Raw genomic sequence first — 18,877 nt, 5'->3', positions numbered from 1 at the left:
ACACAGTTAGGCAAATGGCACAGCCGGGAATTAAACCTGGATCTGGGAGACTCCAGAGTCTGCACTCAGCTAAACGTCTGGTGAGAGGCGGGCAGGAGGTAGCCCCAGGCCAGGAGGCTCGAGTGCAGGGCCTGACAAACTCAGAGCTGACATGGGGCTGATGATGGGTTCCCCAGCCAGGGCCTGTCATCTTCCAGGCCTCACCACCTCGGGGCCACTCCTCTGCTTGGTCACCCAGAGGGGCCTGGGGTCTGGAAGAGTGCTCAGTGTGGACAATGACAGGGGAACACCAGGCGGGCCGGCAAAGAGGGGGGCCCGGAGCAGGAAGGGGCGACAGGCTGCAGAGAACCTGCTGCTCCCATGAGCACTCAGAAAGCAAACAAGGACAGCCTGGGGGCAAAGGGCAGAAGCTGTGCCCATTTTACAGATGGACGCCACAAGGTGAAGAGCTGGACGTGTGACGTCAGAACATGGAAAAGCTTGTTTGGTCTCGGCTACATGCTGGTGACTTTGGACAAATCACATTAAGTGGCAACAATGCTTTCTCTGTGCCAGGCTGTGCGGTAAGTTTTATATGCATCACCTCCTTTAATTGTCACGGCAACCCCATGATTGTCCCCACTTTAAAGATAAACTGAGGCGACCCATTGCAGTGATGGCCCGAGTGGCTTCTGAGCCACAACCATGTATTCATCCATAAAATGGGGACAAAGAGCTCCTGCATGTTTCTGAGGATACAGGTCATGTGAGGACCGAATGAAACGATGGTTTTGAAAGCCCGAGGGGGTATGTACTGATTTGGGCTGTCAGCAGCACAACCAACACCAAAGCCCTTAATGCTGCCTTAAGCACCATGGAAACTCGGGTTTGAAAGGGTCCTTTCTAAGCCCCACGTGCAGCTATTAAATCCCTTCTACAAATCTCAGCCTCACTTCCACTCATCCGGAACCGCAGGCTCACCCCTTCCCCAGGCAGCCCACTCTTGCACTGTGCATGGCCCGGCCCACTAGAGAGGTCTCCCAGACATAGACTGTTCTCTTCCAGGAGCTGCAGCTGCCTCCTGCTGCCACCTGCACCTAGGGGTGCAGAGGGCTGCACAGATGGGGTAAGAGGAGCGGGCACACAAGACACTCACACCTGGAAGACACCTGGAAATGCAGGTGCACCTCCCTCCAGGTGCGCCATATGGCTGTTCTGCTGCACCCAGCTGCCAGCATGGCAGCTTCCCTTTGCACCCAGTCCTCGGCTCCTGGGGAGGCACAGCCCTGCTCCGTGTGTGTGTCAGGGTGGGGTGGGGGGCCTCACACCTCCACAATTCACAGATGACAACCTGGAGGCCCAGAGAGGGCCAGAGACTCGCCCAAGGTCACACAGCAAGTTAGAGGGCTAAAACTCAGGGGTTTTTTGGGGGGGAGAAGGGGGAATTTTCAAATCAAAAACACCAATCCCTTCACAGAGGGCTTGGAAACCCAGTTTCAGAGACTCAGTAGAAGTGGGTTTGCTCTTCTCTCAGACACTCACTCTTGGAAATGGGCCCAGCTCCTGCCTACCCACAGCCCTGGGTTGTCAGAGGTGATGATGGAGAAAGCTCTGGAGGGTCCCATTAGCAGGGAGAGAGAGCACTGGTCGCCATCACAGCATGGGGGCCTGTCTTCCCACACCCCTCATCCCGCTCTGTACTGGGACCCGGCCTGCTTGCTGGAGACCTGGGTCCAGGCCCTCCCCCTGCTACTTCCTGTACCCCTCCCCAGGGGTGCCTTATGTAGACTGAGCTGTCTGTGGCCCACCCAGCTCATCCTTCACCCTAACTGTAGGACCAGACTGCAGGACCTGTCAGGCAGCAGGGACCTGGGCCATCCCAAACTGGGAGGCCACCAAGGGCTCCCCATTCCCTCTTTACCCAGCCCTGGGAATGCTGGACCAGCAGGGAGCCACAAGAGACGTGGTCTCTCTCCGGAGCCCAGGACCATCCCCAGGGACGGAAGGTTAGCCTTCACCTGAACTTCCCAGGCACAGACAAGCCAGGATGGCAATCTGATCCCAGGCTGTGCCGACACCGGCTCCAACCTGAATACTAGAAAGGCTACGTGCCTGTGGCCTGGGAAGCGGTACCCACGGGTCTGCGAGCTGAAGTCCCTCTGGTGGGACACGCGTTCTCGCCACGTGAGCCCGTTCAGGACCCCTGCAGGCTCAGCCTCATTCCAATAGGATTCACTTTCAAAAAGGTTACTGCCCAACACTAACATACATATAAAGAGAACACGGTGAAGTGGAAACCTCTCCTCTCTTTGGGACACCAGCTGTTTCACAAAACCAGAGTAAAAGCTGCCTGAGGCATGGGGGGCAAAGGGCAGGGTGATGCCTGGGCGGCTGGTTCCTTGGCGACGTTTAGGATGAAACATGACACAGCCTGAAAAATGCTCTGTCACTCTGCTCTGTAGTGCAATCTATGGAGTGCCTGGAGACTACACTGCACCTATTGTTTGTGCAGAAAGTTCTGAAGTGGTCGCTGGCTAAAAGCAATCTGACTCCCCACTGGGGATAACATGCCGATGGTCCACCTCTGTGTCTGTCTCGGCGGGCAGCGACCGTGCAACGGGGGCTGACGAAGGCCACGGATGGGCTGGCAGCCTTTTCCCAGAACCTGGCTGCCGCGGGTGGGATCTGCAGAACTTGTGTGCGTCTGCTGAGGTTTACGCCAGCCCCCATCACGAGCCCCATGGGGTTGTCCTTGCGCCACCCATTTTGCAGATTAGGGACTGGAGGCCCAACCAGGACCGAGATGCCACCAGGACCACAGTCCCCGGCACCAGGTCCTGGAGCTCCTCCCTCTCCAGCAAATTGGGAGCAAGAGGACAGTACCCTTAGGAGACTGAAATAAAGGGCCTGGCGAACAGGCCACACCTGCCTCTCCCCAACCTCAGCCTTGGAGTCCCAAACTCCCAGGCAATGTGTGCCCAAGAGGACCCCCAATGTCCACTCGCTCCCTAGCTGATGCCAGGCCCTGCAATCCACCCAGCAGCCAGGCCCAAGCCTATGCCAACAATGCCAGGCCTTTCTGCCCTCAGGAAGGGGCTAGGGTAGACGTTCTGGGTTGTTCTAAGGGGGTGGGGGGTAGCTCGGGAATTTTATAACTGAAAGGCTGCAAAGGGAGACATTGTCAAAGCACTTTAGGGTCTCCATATTGATAAAGTAAAGTAAAATAAAATGACAAAGAAACAGCATGTGTGTGGAACGAAGTCTGCCCTGTGCATTCCAAGCCGCTGTCTTTTCTGGGTATAACTACCACATGGGAAGGGGAGAAGGGACACTGTATTGAGGACAGATGTTTTCAGAGCCCCTGAGGAGGGAGGGTCAGCAGGTTTCACCCCGTGCTACCATCTCTCTCCCCTGGTCCCTCTGGGAACACCTCTTGGGGCGTGGGAGGAACTCCATCCTTTGCAGATTGTTTGAATGGGGCCAAGGGAGCCTCCCTGGGCCCAGGAGGCCTTTTTCAGCAACCCCTGAGCCTCCAGGACCCTTGCCTCTTAAAAGCCAGCATGAAAGAGTATGGTCAGGAACTCTGATGTGAAGAGACACCCACTAAGCAAGGAGGAATTCCTAAACTTCTGGAACACCCTGCACTCGGCCAGTCTAACAACAGCCATTTCCAGCCTCTAGAACCTCAGTATAACTATAAGCTTAAACAGTAACGGCCTTTGCTGGGGGGTGGAGGGGGAGAAATTGAAAGCCATCACCATATTCAAGCAACTAGAGTCCTGAATGTTGGTTTTAGGTCCCCAAGTTGGAAAACATAAATTGCTCTCTGCCAGGTGTTACCCCGAGAACTGGACGTTCCTCCTTCCAGCAACCCTAGAAGATACTGTTGTCATTCCATCTCACAAATGCCGCTGCTGCGCCTCTGGGAACCCAGAGTGACTGACTGGTGGGGCAGGAATTAAGTTTTCCTCCCTCAGACCCAGTCATGATGTTCTGAAAATCCGAGACCACGGCTGCTTTCTACACCGATGCTTGTCTGTCTACCACTCAGCAGAGGCTGAGCGCTTCAGAGCGCTCAGAACCTGCCTCCTGGCAGCTTCTTGGCCAGCCGGGCAGCCCTGCCAAGATCAGCCGGAGGCAGCCGCACAGCAGGAAGAGGCCACTCAGGCAGCTTAAAAGTAGCCAGTGAAAACAATGAGCTTTGGGGGATTTAAGGCAAGAGAAAAGCAAGGAAAGCAAGAAAACTGGAGCTGCAATTGGTGTGAGCTTGCTTCCTTTTAGGATTACGGGGCCAACAGAAGACAAGGACCTGCCTAAAATCTTTCAACACCGCGATGTTCAAGCCACTACTGTGAAGAAAGCAGTGGGTTGGATTTGTTGTAAATAAAACGCTGGAAAGGAGCAAAGGATTGTGGGTTGGTGGGGCAGGCACCTGCCCCCTGCAAAAGGTGCGTGTCTGGGTTTGGGGAAAGGAGGGGGCTACTTCATCTCCAGGGGAACCAGAAACCGGTGAGGGTGCCCCAAGAATCCCAAGCATCTACAAACGGGTGAGAGAGGCACGTGCAGACTTCCAGGCAAGGCAGAGAAGTAGGGAAGTGACAAGTTAGGAGAAAACCCTTCTGTCCTGACCAGATTTCTAGCTTCTACCAGATAGTCAGCTTCCAGAGAATTCCCAAGGAGGACCAAACATAGCAAATGCTCTGCCATGGCTACTGCGGGTAAGAGAGCAACATTCAAGTACTCAGAAGGGTGAGGGCTGACAGGGAGAACGTGCCAGAGGCAGGAACGGCCTGCCAGACCCTCGCCCAATGGTCTTTTCCTATGGGGTATGGAACTGGGTCAGAAGGAGTGACTACTTTGTCGTCAAAAGGTATGCAGAACACTTGAAATAATTTCTCCCAGGTCTCCAAACTGTCCTTTCATTTTTTTTCTTTTTCTTTTTTTTTTTTTTTGTGGCAAAAAGAAACCTTAGGCTGGAGCCCAGTATGAAACCTGCAAAAGCTCTGGGTTGAAGCAGGTGCTAGGGGCCCTGCCCAGCCTAGCCTCCCCTCACCCCTGAAAACTGTGGGTACAGACTCACCCCTCATTTGACAGGTGGAGAAAATGAGGTCTGCTGGGACCCACAGAAGTCAATGTGATGTGTCTGAGGATGGATGAATGACGAGACACAGGACTGTCCGATCACAACAAACCTTGGCCCCTGAGCCACCTCAGGGGTACCCTACCCACAGCAGAGGAGACCCTGGGATTCCTGGAGGTCCCCACCCCTGCTCGGGGCACCAGTCCCTCTATCTCTAGAACTCCTCACCCCTCATACTAGGACAGGGTCTGCCATGCAGAAGGCTCCCCTGATGCCCGCCTTTGCCAGGTTCCCAGGAACTGCTGCCTGCCGAGGGGCTGCTCTGGGCTCTGCGCGGGGCCAGCCAGCCAAGGGCAGAGAGCGGGGCTGGGGACCCAGACGTGCCCTCACCCCTGCTAACTGAGAGACGCGGACAGACTGGGGGGAGAGGAGAGAAGGCGGGTGCACACGGATGGACAGGCAGACCACACACAGGCAGGCGGTTACCTGTGGGCCAGGGCCCATGGGCCCCATTCCTCGGGGAGGGTTCATTCTCTGCATGGATCCTCCCATGTTGGGGTGCCCTGCAAGAGAGTAGGCAAGTCATGGGGGGTGGGATGGGGAAGCAGGAGACAGAGAGACAGAGGAGCGAGGACCCTCTCCCCAACTCCAGCCCTGCCTTGTCCTCTGTACCTTGTTGTCGTGTGGGATCCATGGAATTGGGCAGCAATGGCTGTGTCCCAGGAACTCCTCCTGGAGGCTGAAAGAGACACACAAACTGAGCAGCGGCTCCCCGGGCCCAGGGGGAAGGAGGGAGCCGCGGCCTGGCAGGTGAGTGGTGGTGCCTGCTTGCTCCGGCTCCCCACCTGGACATCTGGGGTCACTCGTGGCCTCCCTGTCCCTGCTGCCTTCCAGCTGGGGAAGAGCCACCCCGGAGTGGGGGTCAGCTCAGGCTGGCATTTGGTAGAACTGCAGCACGGGTGGGCTCTTATGGCTGCCCCAGAGCCCTGAAAGGAGGCAGGGATATTCTCTATGTCACACTCTCTGGATGCACTGCCTGCCACTAGGCCCTCTGAGGCAGCTGGGAGCCTTTCCTCCTACCCACCCAAACCTCAGCCACTGCAGTTTAAGCCAAACCCCATCTTTCCTTAGCCTCTTGGAGGGGTAACTCATTTTATCTCTACCTCTGTGCTATGAAGGACTGAGAGAGCTGGTAGTGAAAATCCTAAAACCACAGGGAAGGATGAGACGAGGAGGTCTTTGAGATTTAGACAGGGAAACTGAGGCTCAGGGGTCCAATGGCCCTCGGTCACCTCCGGGCAGAGCCAGGATGCACACTCAGGCCCCGTGACTTCCTGTCCTCTCCCACCACGTGAAATGCCACCTCCCCAGCTCAGGGGTGAAGAGGAGGCCTCTAAGAGTGGGACAGATGCTGAATGAGAACCTGCTCCTGTAGCCTGATGCGAACAGCAGATGCTGGTGTGACGACTATGAAGAAGGTGAGGATGGGTGCTACATGGGTTTCCTGCGTGAATGCTTGGCACACTCACTGTGAAAACCTATTAAAAGTAATTTATTTGGGACTGAAGTTATTTCAGCTGCAATCTGAAAAAAGAGAGACATAGAAGCTGGGGGAAAAGGTTGCTTCTATGACCCTAGCCCTTGGGTGCACACGAGTCCCTGCCTGGGCGAGGACGAGCCTTTGGGTAAGGCTGGTCAGCTTTCCCACCTGCAGTGCCGGTGCACCTCAGAGCCCAAGGCCTGAGAGCTAGAGCCCCTCTGTGTGCCCCCCAGCCCTGACTGCTCCCCTGGGGTCAGCCAACAGGGAACTGGTCTGCTTTTGGCTTGAGACTAAACTCTGAAGAGGTTCCAGAATGAGTGGTAGGAAGCCAAGAGACAAGTCCTCACTGTCTCCCGAGCTTCAGAATGGAGCGGGGTGGGGGTGGCAGCTAGATTGGGGGGTATTGAGCGTCTGGTCTCTCCAATCCCTGGGTTTTAGCTGTTCCAACCTCTCCCTTCTTCCCAGCACTGCTTTCTCTCCCCAAGTTCCCCAACTCTGACTCACTTGGCTGGGTTGCGTCTGTCCACTTAAGGGCTTAGGGATATTTTGGGTCTGGTTACAGGACCCTGAGAAGCCTGAGGGAGGCCTGTTTTGGGGGCTGCCAGGTTTGGAGAGCCGCAGGATGTTGAGGACAATGGACCTTCAAGGTCATCGGCCCCAACCTGTCGTGGGGGCTGGGCAATCTCTCCCACCCCAGATGGCCAATGCTGCCCATCAGTTCTCATAGGAAGCTCCTTCTTGGATTCCCCTAACCCTGCTGCGTATCAAGATCCACGGGGGCAAAGCTGGGCTCCGAAAAGGCCTGAAAGTTGCTTCCCTCCTTGGCTCACTGGGGTGGCTCCTGAGATGGGGGCAGGCAACCTGGGGCCTCCTCTATGGGGGAAGGAAGGTATGCAAGGACCAAGGCGGAAGGGTCTCGCCCAGAGAAAATGGCTGAAGCCCTCAGAAGTTAGAAAGAAGAAAAAATAACAGCTCGTAGATGGGGCTGCAAGCACGTAGTGTGTGCACATCCTCAGGCCTGCTGGGGAGACGCTCTGGGGCCAGCTCCTCTTCTACAGCACAGTGGGGGCAAGGCACAGTAAGATGTCCCAGGAAAGGGACGAACCCCACTGCTTCCCCACACTTGCCCACCTGCCCTGGCCGAGTCAGCCGGCTGGGCCAGGTGGGGGCTCATGGGCATGCATATGAGAAGGCTGTCTGTCAACCCCGGATTCCAGCCCTTCCTCTCCTAAACGTGGCTGAATCCAGTGGTCCACTATCCACCTCACTTGAAAAACAGCAACGCTCTACACACAGCCCCAAACCTCTGGCCAGGGAAACTGGCTTTGCAAGACTGTGTGGCCAAGTCAAGGACACCTAGCTGTCATTCCCCTAAGTGCCCTTCCCATCCGCCTAACCCAGGAGGTCAACTTATAAAGGGCCGTGTGAGCTTGAGCAAGTCCCTCTGTTTCTGCTTCCTCCCCCTGTCGCAGGATAGGGCTGAGCTCACTTGTTGGCCCAGAGGCTTCTAGAAGTTCAACCAGCAGCTCCAACTGATATACCCTGCAAGGAGCCCCAGGCATAATGCCCATGGCAGGAGCACATCCTTCTTTGGAGGACAAACATTTCCTGAGTTCACAAGTTCCGATGGGGTGTGGCAGGGAGGCTGAGAAAATTGGTTTGTAATGTGTGCTGCAGATGATGGGTTTAGTCTCCATTTGCTCTCTCAGGGACTTGCTCAAGCTTAATTGCTAAATAGAAACAAGACACACTCCCTCTCGGTGTCCCTTAATTGCTGGAGGAAGGGCCACAATTACCATAAGGAAGTATCTGATTTCTCCCTGGGGCTGAGGCCAGTTCGGGCCAAGAGGAATCCCTAGGTAGTCAGGAGGGAGAGCTGCTGCTGCCCACACGTGCAATGGCAAGATGGAGCCTAAAAACAATGGTGGGGGCAGCAATTTAAAAACTAACTATAAAAGCTAACAGAATGGGGCAGAGTAGAAACTGCATTGGACAAGAAGCCAGAAACCAATTTCAGCCCCTGCTCACTGTGAGGCTTGAGAAGTCTCTCCTCCACTCTGACCTTCTGTTTCCTCTTCTGTAATGTAAACCAAGGTCCCTTCCTGCTCTGGGTCTCTAATTTTTTTAATCCATATTTGTCCCTTTCATGTCAGGGAAAATAGGAAACGGGGGCGTTTGGAGAGAAAAAAACAAAAAGTGGGAAACCTGATAGGCAAGACCCTGGCAATTTAACTTTAAGATGGGAAGCTTCTGGTTACAAGCACCACTCCATAGTCTTGGTATCATCTCCCTCAGGGGCTTTCTTGCAGAAGGTCCTCCGACAACACCAATCTAGTGGGCAACTAACCTCCCAGCGACAAGGGTACCTACAGCTGCATGGGTGCTCAGATTTTTTCGAAGGGTTTTTGCAAAGTCACTGAAAAAGTTATGTTAAAAAAAAAAATACTGTGGCATGAGAACAAATTTCCCTGATGCTTCTTTAACAAGCTTCTATGAAGTCTGTCTATTCTCAAAGAGGCCTCTATCCATCTGTATCCTGCTGGCTCCCCTTCTGGGCCCTGGAGGAGCCGAAATAGGGATGACAGCGTGGGGACGGATTCCTCCAGACCACCTAGAATTGCCAACCCTCATGGGCCCACAAAAGCTCACAACCCCAAGCCGAAAAGCCCTCCCTGAATGCAGCCCGCTTTTCTAGTTACATGAACAAATCCTTTCTTGTTTTGAGTTGGGTTTTAGAAAGCAAGCAGACATTGCTTAAAAACTCGCATGTGTCCTGCTCCGCTGCACCCAGGCTCCTGATCTCAGCGTTCCTACGGGCCATTTCTCCCCTTAATAGCAGGATTATATTTACCAGCCTTGGCAATTCTCAAAAGCGCCCAGGAAAAAAAAATGTACATTGTCAATTAACTTCATTAAGGAGGAAGACCCTCTTCCAAGAAGGGGCTGGGAGGGAGGGGCCGGGGCATTACCACTCTCTCTGGAATAGCTGAAGCCCTGCGTTCCCACCCCAGCTGCTTTTGCTTCTCCAGGGTCCAAACTGGCTGCCAAAAGCCCAGTCGAAGAAAGGCAGGGGAAATGCTGGGGACTGGGGGTGGCAGGCACACGACCCTCTCCGGGGAACCCCTGGTAAGCTACCCCCCATACTGAAACTCGTCCCTCCACCCTCCAATCCTTTCCCCCAATTTTGATTGGAGTTCAAATGGGGCCAAGGGTAGCTGGGGGAGGGGAAAGGGAACATGCAAAGGTACAGTACCTGGTTTCCCATTCTGATCGGGGGCCTGGGGCCGCCTGCGTATCGCGGTGACATAAAAGGCTGCAATTACAGGGAATTCGTTCAATGACAGCCTGCACTACCACAAAGTGACAAACACAACCACTCTTCACTCCACCAAGTCCGGTTTTGTTATGACTACTGATCTTTAAACGCTCTCTCTCCTGGTGGCCTCTGCCCTCCAGGCAAAACTTCCAGTGGGCAGACGGAACAACAGATCCACCCATCACACCTGCGCCCCGACTCTGTGCTTGTTCCGGAAGCCTACTTTGGGTGGAGAGGCAGCGGTGGGGATTTTGCACAGGATGTTCAAGAACAGGGTTAAATCAACGCAGGGCAAAGTTGGGAAATCTCTGCTCTTGGTGAGGGCAGATGAAAGTGTACGTAAAAGGCCTTATACATAAAATGTTAAGGGTCTGCAGACAAAGCTGGGCACGCACACATGCGCACACACACAAACCACTGACAAAGACGGGGAGGGGGAGCGAGGGTTTAAGGGGGAAAAAAACAATGGAAAACGGCAAGGGGGCAGCGGGCTCCCTAACTCGATGCAGGGCAATGGGCGAGAAAGCTATCTCAGCAGCAAGAGCGCACAAAGAAAAGGCTTGGGGTGCAGCTTTGGTTACAAACGAATGGTAAACCAAACTCAAAAACCAAACCAAAAAGTGAGAGAGGAAAAAACAAAAACGCAAAGGCCGCTGACAAGGTCACAGAAATTGTTTTTCTTTTCTTTTGGTTTCATATCCAGGCTAGGGGTGAGGTCCAAGGAATTAAGACTAACTTTAAAAAAAGAAAAAGGGGGGGGAGAAAAAAAGGTGTTTGTTTTTTCTTTCTTTCTGATATATTTTTTTTAGCTTAACTGGCCAGAGAGACTCGAAGGCCACGGGAAGAGCACGTTTTGATTTTTGTTTTTCCTCTGCTGGCTCTCTCCTTCCTCCGTGCCCCGCGCCCCCCGGCGGGTGGGCGGGTGAGCCACGGTGCGTTTACCTGACTGTGAGGTCCCATCATGCTGCTGGGATTGTGAGGTGGAGGCTGTGCGTGCGGCGAGGGCTGTGACCCCGGAGGACCCTGTGAGGCCAGACAGTAGAGGCAGGTTACAGATCACAGCACATGGAGAAGCGCAGGAGAAGCTTAAAAGAACCAAAATTAAACCAAAAACGAAGGGAGGGCGGCGGGCGTGCGGGTGGGCGGGCGCTGCGTGGAGGGGAGGTGGGGGGCTGCTGTGTGGGCACGGGCTCAATGGTGTGCAACAGAGAGCGGGAGGGAGAGAAGCTCATCGATACATTCGAGGGTGGGGGGCAGGTGTCAAAGAATAAAACCTAAAACCGAGCACTTTCGTCAGACCATGCAAGGAGGGTCCCGGGCATGGTCTGCTTTTGGACAGGTTGCCACATTAAACATGTGGCCTGAGATGGGCTCAGGAGGACAGAGAGGCGTAGGGACAGGGTGCCTTGGATGCCCTCTGCCCCCACTCTGCAAGGTGCTTGTGGGAGGGACATTTACAGAGGACGGTGTGGGGGGGAATAGCTGGTAAGGCCCCTGCCCTTGAGGAGCTCACAGTCTGGGGAGACAGGGACAAGGTGGCAGAGAACACAAGGGAGGATCAATTAAGGGTGGGTGCGAGGCCCTGAGTCATGAGTATACCAGGGGATAGGGATGGGGGGGAGCGCCCAGGACTGGCTTCCCGGAGCAGAGGGTGGGGTAGTGATGGATGGATAAGGACCGAGGCGGAGGGGGCTGGCACCACGGATTGAACAGAGAGGAAGAGACGGTTACTGAGTGCCCACCAAATGACTGGTATCCGCCAGGGGCTCTACGGTCCATTAATTCACCCACACTTCACAACAGCCTATGACATAGGGCTCCTTGTTCCTATGTTTATGGATGGATGAGGGATAAGGGAGGGAGGCCATGCCACACAACTGGTAGGTGGCAGAGCCGGGACTAGGAGGCCCCTGAATGCTGGATGGGTGGACACGCTGGGCACCCCACTCCAGAAGGCGGTGTGCCACCCCGAAGCCCTGGGCTGTGTGGACCTCTCCACTCCCCCGCAGAGGGGACGGGCAGAGGAATTCCCCTAAACCTCAGGGTTGGCCAAACTGTGGTCTGCAGCCCATTAGTGGGTCATGAAATCAATGAAGTGGGTGGCCAACTATGGCTTTTTAAAAACCTGAAACAGAATAAAAAAATAGAAAATTTCAGAGAGCTCCGTGTGTTTCCAAAGGCCAATATTTTTCATTAACCTTTGTTTCCTTTGTACATAGCGTGTGTATGTGTGTATGTACTGGGTCGCCATGTCAAAAGTATTTCCCTCTATGGGTCACAGTCAAAATGGGTGAAAAGCCCTGGCTTGGAAGCACCTTCCCACCACCCCATGGCATTTCAGGTCTGGAAGTTGGGGTGCTGGGCAGAGGAAGGGGAGCCACTTCCTTGGAAGTTTCTTTTGAAAAGAATTCAGAACATGCACTGGGGGATGGGCGTGGTTAAGTATGAAAAGAGAAGAAAGAATTCTGGAGAGACCAGGTAGGGTTTCCTCCCTCGAGCCTCCTGCTCGCTTGGGAAACAGCCCAGACTTGGGGAGGAGGCAGAGGGCTGGGCACAGGGGCAGAGGCGCCAAGAGATGTGCAGACAAAGACAGAGGGGGCTGGCAAGGAACCTGGGGCGTCACTGAGGACAACCATGAATTTCTTGGCCCAGCGAGGAGCTGCTCACTTCCGGAAAGCTCCACGGAGCAGATGTTTCCCTACCTGCCATGCTACTAATTTCAACAAGTGTGTGTCTTTCTAGCGGCTGCCAGCAACGGCATGGTTTGTTACCATGAGCAATTTTCTTAATTAACAGACATTAATTAGCCATTTAGCAATTTCGCAAGCATTTGTTTAGCGGCTTTCCTAAACATGAATACCACTGTGATAATGGCACTGATTAGAGGGTCCCCTAATTAACAGTACAGGGAAGGAAAATTGAAATCACATAAATTAAAAAGGGAGGGGAAGTTAATGAAGGCGGGACATATTTGCACCTGCAAGTCTTTTGTACCACAAAACTTGGGTGTAATGTAAACAAAATAAGATAAATTGAAGCCAACCCCCAAAAGGAGAAAAATAAGAAGAAATGAGGACCAGGGTTCAAGGGTGAGGTCCAGTAGCCAAGAGGGGGCAAAGGGCCTTCTGTTGGCTCCGGAAGTTGGCAAAGAAGGGTGTGCTCCTCCTCCCCACACTCGCAATTCCCAAGCACCTCCTGAGGGCACAGCGCGTGCACCCCTGCACCCTGTTAGTCAGTGCAGGTTAGAGAAGCTGCAGGTGAAGCACCTCGAGGGCCTGACAACTCGGCCCAGCCCCTACCAAGGGCCGTCATTCAAACCCAGGCGCGGCCGGCTCTGCCTGTGCGCCCAGCTGCCCCTCGGGAGCCCGTGACTCCCGAGGTTCAGGGGGCAGAGCTGGTCTGTGAGCTTCAGCTCCGTGCCTTCTTCAGAACCTCCCAGAATGAGTGGCCCTGGCACAAGACTGCTCTCCACGCGGCTGCAAGACCAAGCCTCCTGGCGAGCAGTAAAGACAGGGTAAGGATGCCCAGTGTGGCCCCAGCCCAGCTCTGGCAACGTCTCTGGCTTGTGGGAAGGGATGGGGAGGAGGCTTTTAAATCTGCAGAGGGAGCAGCAGCTCAGAAGTCTCCCTCCTGACACGAAGCCAAGGCAGGGAATACCGAGAACAAGAAACACCTGGGTCAGGCCAACCTGGGGAGAAAACCCCACCAAGGCCTTGATGCAGGCAAAGATACAGCTCAGCACCCACCTCCCTGCCACAGCATGAAGCTCCTGTTCCACCCTGCCCAGGTGAGGACCAAGCTCTGCTCATGGACCTCCTGGCAGCCCTCGGCACTACTGCAAGCTCTGTGGGCAGCGAGTTTCTTTACATGGAGTCCAAAATCTACCAGCTCCAAATGGGTCACCCACCACGCACGGGTCCATCCTCTGTGCATGCTATCTCCTCTCGGCCCGGAGCCCTCCGTCGTGCATTCTCCAAGCCTGGCTGTGTCCGTGACTGTGTGAAACCTCGCAGGGCCGGGCCCCGCATGGTCTCGGAAGCAGAGAGTGGAGCCCCGCGTTTCAGGGAAGCATCTGCTTCAGCAAAGATGACAGTGGCGGAGCGGCTAGCCCGTTTCTGCAAGGCAGCACGGACTTTGCCATCTTGTGTTTGATTAAGCCACAGAATTGTGGTCTTCTCTTCGCTGCCTGCTTCTTAACAAGAGACATGCAGGTCTAGAGAAAAGGGACTTCGTGGACTTTTCAACGCGTTACCGACTCGGGCAAAAGGCTCCATGGGACGCCACCCGATAAAGGGTTTCATTTGGGGATTTTGACCTTTGCTGAGTAGACTTACTGCTCTCCCCCAAGCTACTCCTCTCCTTGTTGCAGGTTCAGCAGGCAGGGGGAGAGGCCTGTAAGTGAATGAGGGCACCTCAAAGCTGATAAAACCCGCTTTCCCCCCACCCCATGGGAATGCCCAGACTTCCACTCGCTGAAAGCTTCTGAAGCACCCCAAACAGGTATGCCTAGAAGCCTGCTTGGCCAGAACAAAGCTCTGTGCCCAGCTCCATCTAGACCCTCTCTCCCCAAGGCCCTGAGAGGCTTTCCGTCCCAGGTGCTGACTGATTAATCCCCCTGCATTGCCATGAGGTGATGGGGGGCAGACACCACACCTGAGGTACACGGAACATCAGGCTTGGCCCAGGCAGCTGGTACCCCTTTCCAGAAATTTAGGGAGAGCCACACCTGCCCGGCAGTCACCTGTTTGTTGGGTGGCTCAGACTCAGGCTGTCATCTCTTCCCTTACAGAGGAGAGAAGAGAGGCCCCAGGCAGGCCAAGGCCACAGAGAAAGCTTGAGCCATATCTCCTAACTCCAGCTGATGGCTGTCTTCCCAACCTCATGTCCTCATCTTGGACTATTTCAGATAAAGAACTGGGGTTTGGGAAGAACTGGGTTCAAATCCCAGCTCTGCTACTTACTGCCTCTGTTTCCTCACCAGTGAAATGGGACAGCTACCGTGTAGCAATGGAACCACCCATCCCATACACTTAATGTGGCTTTTACCTCTTTAGCTCCCTTAATCCTAGAGGCCTTGTGGTAAGTACTATCGATTGCTGTTTTTATAGCCAAGGAACTGAGTCTCAGAAAGGTGAAGCCACATGCCTAGGCTTGCACAGCCCTGAAGTGGTGGAGCCAAGACTCAAGAGGCAGGTCTGATTTTAGACCTGAGGGGGTCTTAGCGATAGCACCATTCAACTGGCCAGCGAGCGGCACCCCTGTGCCACACACCAGGGTGTGGAAGGTGAGGAGCAAACAGGAACGAACCCCAGGGGCCGAAGGACTTGGGTGCATCTATCTAGACATTCACCCACCTACCTACCCTGGGTGCTGGCCTCCTACGCGAGGGGTGCGGAGGTGCTACAGACCCGTCCCGGCCCTGGGGAGCTCCAGGACTAGTTTAGGAAAACGATGAGGACAGAGCGACACACAAGCCCTTGTGTCAGTTTTAACCACATGGGCTCCAAGAGAAGTCACTGCCTAGCTCCCTCTCACTTCCCAGGTGGATAAACTGGGACACAGAGTGGCCGTAGGAGGTGGGTGAGGTCCCTTGATCAGCTGACGGGTCTGGTCTCGTCTCTGTCCACTGTACGGCACTGCCTCCGTGGGAGGGCTGCAAGGAAAAGCCGAGCCTGGGGAGACCCTGGCAAGGGGAAATCCCTGCTACAGAATCTGGGAAGAGGAGGCAGGAAAAGTACCCGCTTCCTGCCTGGGTCCTCACTCTGCCCCAAGGCCTGTTAATGGACTTGCCATGTCCTGTTGGCTGCTCTCTGACCGGAGATATTTAACTCCTGCACTTCCTTTTTATTCTCTTTCCTGTAATTGCAGCATTGGGGAGGGTTGCATCTAGCAGCCTGCAAGAGCCACTCAGGCAGGGTCTGGGAGGCTCTGGGCTGAGTGTGATCGAGGCAAATGCTGGGCTACTTCACTAGAATTCTGAAGCCTGGACATGGACAGTTGAGTGAAAGGACTTTGCCAGTGCAGACGCGGTGGGGAGCAGGGCATTCCCACAGTACGGTGCAATCCGGTTCTCTGTGGACAAGCAATTCAGAACTGTCAGCAGGACCCATCTCACCCTCAGGCCACATTCTGGGTTGAGTCCCTACACTTCACCTGAAGCCATCCTCTGAGAAATGAATGAAAATGGGCTTTTGGCATGATGGTTCAAGTATGGGTTTTGGAGCTACACAGACCTGGGTTCAAATCCCGGCTCCTCCAGTACAAGATCTGAGTCCAGTTTCCTAAGTGCCTTAGTTTCCTTGTAACTTAGTTTCCTCGTAACAGAAAACAGTCTACAAAAACTGCAGGTACCCAGAAGGTTCCTGAAAGTCCACTGGAGCCACATGCTCTGAAGGTCACTCATTTTCCACTTACTGGTAAGTGGGAGCTCAACTTCCCAGCCTCCCAGCCTTTGCTCGGCCTCCCAGCCTTTGCTCGTACTTCCTCTGCCAGGAATGTCCTCCTCAGCCTGCTGGAATTCCACACACCCCTCCTTCATGAATCCTTTCCTGCTCCACCCTGGAAGTGCCCTCCGCACGTGGAGCACTCTCTTCTAACATTCTGCCTTAGCTGCGGGTGCCTGTTGGGGAGGGAGCCTCTTCCACTGGACCCCAAGAGAGCAACTATTGCCTGTCCCCCTGCACCCCAGGAGAGAACCAGGGCAGGGCCAGAACAGACGGGTAAGGCCCAGCCCCCAGCACATGCACCAAACCCCCAAGGGGGCCTATCTAACCCTTTGGGGTTCAAGGGACCAAGAAGAAAAGTTAGTACCAACTAATTGACCAAGTTGGCCCTCTAAGCTACAGACATTTGGGGTTGGGGAAGGACAATTAAATGGAAAAATCAGATTTAAAAAACTTATATCTGCATTGATTTTTTTAAAAACAGAAAAGTATTAAAAACTATGCTAAGCTTTACTAACCCTGGAAACTCCCTGCTCCTTCACACCAAAAACTACCTCACACTCCTGAAAACTGCCCATGCCTGCCTAGGGTTCACAGATTTGCACAGAAGCAGAGCTGAGACTTAACTTTAATCCCTAGGTAATCTGGGTTCTGAAGCCAGTCTGAGAGAAAGTGTGAACAAGGGCAGGGTGTGGCGGTGGCAAGAGCATCAGTCTTGCAAGGCCAAGCCTTGGGCGCTCGCCTGTAAAGTGGAGCTAGAAGTCCAGATTACACTTTCCTCAAGTACTCTGTAGGCTGCCAAGTGCCACTCAAACGGACGGCGGCATCACAACCGGTGGCATGTCCGGCGTCAACCAACACCCATCGATGCCAAATCTGACATTTCAAGTTGCTAAGAAATAAAATGCTCCATGCGTCCCCACCTCTCCTGACTCCTGGGGACAAGGGCCATTGGTCTGGGGAGGCTGAAGGCGTGGGTTTCATCAACTGGCAGCTGGGGACAGACAGATGTGCGTTACTGGTGGCTTGTGTAATCCGCTTGTTGAATGTGTTACTTTAATTGAGTGAAAATAACGTTATACACATTAATTATACACATGGCACAAGGCACGCGACAGACAATCCAATTTGCTCCTTGGACACGAATGCTGGTGGAAAACGCCGTGATCCTGCTCTGGGGAGAGGGCCAAGGTGTGTGTGTGTGCCAGGGACAGGCAAAAGATTTCCTCATTTCGATCCATGTTCCCATGGATCAGCCATAGCTTGGAGACTTGACTTTCTATTCTGCTCCAATCTGCCCCCTCTGGGGAAGGAGCTTCTTTTCTTAGTGTGCGCATGGGGGATACAGGCCCCAGGCCGAGTTGCAGGTGAGCCATCTGCATAGGTGCCCAGTGGGTCCTGGGCGGGGGGGGGGGGGGGGGGGGGGGGGGGGGGGGCTTTAGCTGGAACATTCTGCAGTGGTTGGGGCACACCCATCTGGAGAGCATCCTCCAGGCTGCAGCACTGTCCCAGAAGGATTGCGGCTGGGTAGGCTCCTGGGTGTATTTTAGGGAAGCCCCCAACAACTTTGAAGTCTGCGGGCACAGGACTTCATGGCCTGCCTGGGGACGTTGGCAGGTGGTGGCAGCTCATCTTCCGGGGAATGGAGACCAAGTCCCTGGGGGGAGGGAGTGGGAAAGTACACTACGTCTGCCTTTGGGGTCACCTCAGCACAGATGTCAAGAATCCTCATAGCCACTGATGCCCACTCCAGGCCAAGATCTGATCAGCAAAAGGTTCCTTGATTTCCCTCGGAGCAAAGACCTCTCCTCCTCGCCACGTGTGCTCTCCCAGGAGCCAGGGCAGCACTGGACAGGCCGTGAGGAGGCTTCCCAGGATGGGCTGTGCCAACACGACCACAGGAGCACGCAGTGGACTCAACAGCCATGAGGTGAAGCACTGGCTGGGAACGGCTTTCAAAACAAAGGGAGGAAATGTGGCAGACGAAAGTACAGGCAACTTCCAAAACCTAACGTGGAATTCCTCTGATGCTGTTCGCTGCCTCCTCTGTCCTAGCGCCGTTATCCAGGTGGGAAGACCGAGCCTCAGGGGTATGGGCTCACCTGTCCCAGGTGCAACCCTCTTCCAGAGGAGATGTGATTCCACCTCCTCCTGGAGGTCAGCTTCAGTGCATGGCCACTGTGCTGACCGACCTACAGCAGGGGTCGGCACGCTATAGCCTGGGGGCCAAATCCAGCCTGCCACCTGTTTTTGTAAATAAAGTTTTAATGGAACACAGCTAACCTCATTTGTTTGCATACCGTCTCTGGCTGCTTTCAAGCTACAAAGGGGGCGGCGGCTCATCTTCCCTATGTGGCCCACCAAGCCTAAAATATTGACTATCTGGCCCTTCAGAGAAAAAGTTTGCTGACCCGAGCTAGATGATGATTCTCAAGAATGAAGGGGGGAAAAACTGGGGTCCTTTAGAATATTTATTTATGATAGAACAAGTATTTATCTACGATCTCATTTTAACCTCT

General features: G+C 54.3%; 1 protein-coding gene across 3 annotated transcripts in view; it reads right to left on the bottom strand.

The window, feature by feature from the left end:
* SSBP3 (single stranded DNA binding protein 3) overlaps positions 1-18,877 on the bottom strand; it is a 160,067-nt gene that overhangs the window by 14,206 nt on the left and 126,984 nt on the right. Inside the window, exons 6-9 of one of the 3 annotated variants that reach the window (XM_037827147.1) lie at positions 10,858-10,938; positions 9,853-9,912; positions 5,732-5,798; positions 5,546-5,622 (exon numbers count right to left, since the gene is read on the bottom strand). In XM_037827147.1, the coding sequence (XP_037683075.1) occupies positions 5,546-5,622; positions 5,732-5,798; positions 9,853-9,912; positions 10,858-10,938 (285 nt within the window). The remainder of the gene's footprint in view (positions 1-5,545; positions 5,623-5,731; positions 5,799-9,852; positions 9,913-10,857; positions 10,939-18,877) is intronic. The other 2 variants (XM_037827148.1, XM_037827149.1) reach the window with 2 other exon arrangements.

Source organism: Choloepus didactylus, chromosome 2, assembly GCF_015220235.1.
Source record: "Choloepus didactylus isolate mChoDid1 chromosome 2, mChoDid1.pri, whole genome shotgun sequence".
Taxonomy (NCBI): Eukaryota; Metazoa; Chordata; class Mammalia; order Pilosa; family Megalonychidae; genus Choloepus; species Choloepus didactylus.
The sequence above is the reverse complement of the archived record's forward strand: the minus strand, read 5'-3'. Positions and strand labels throughout refer to the sequence as shown.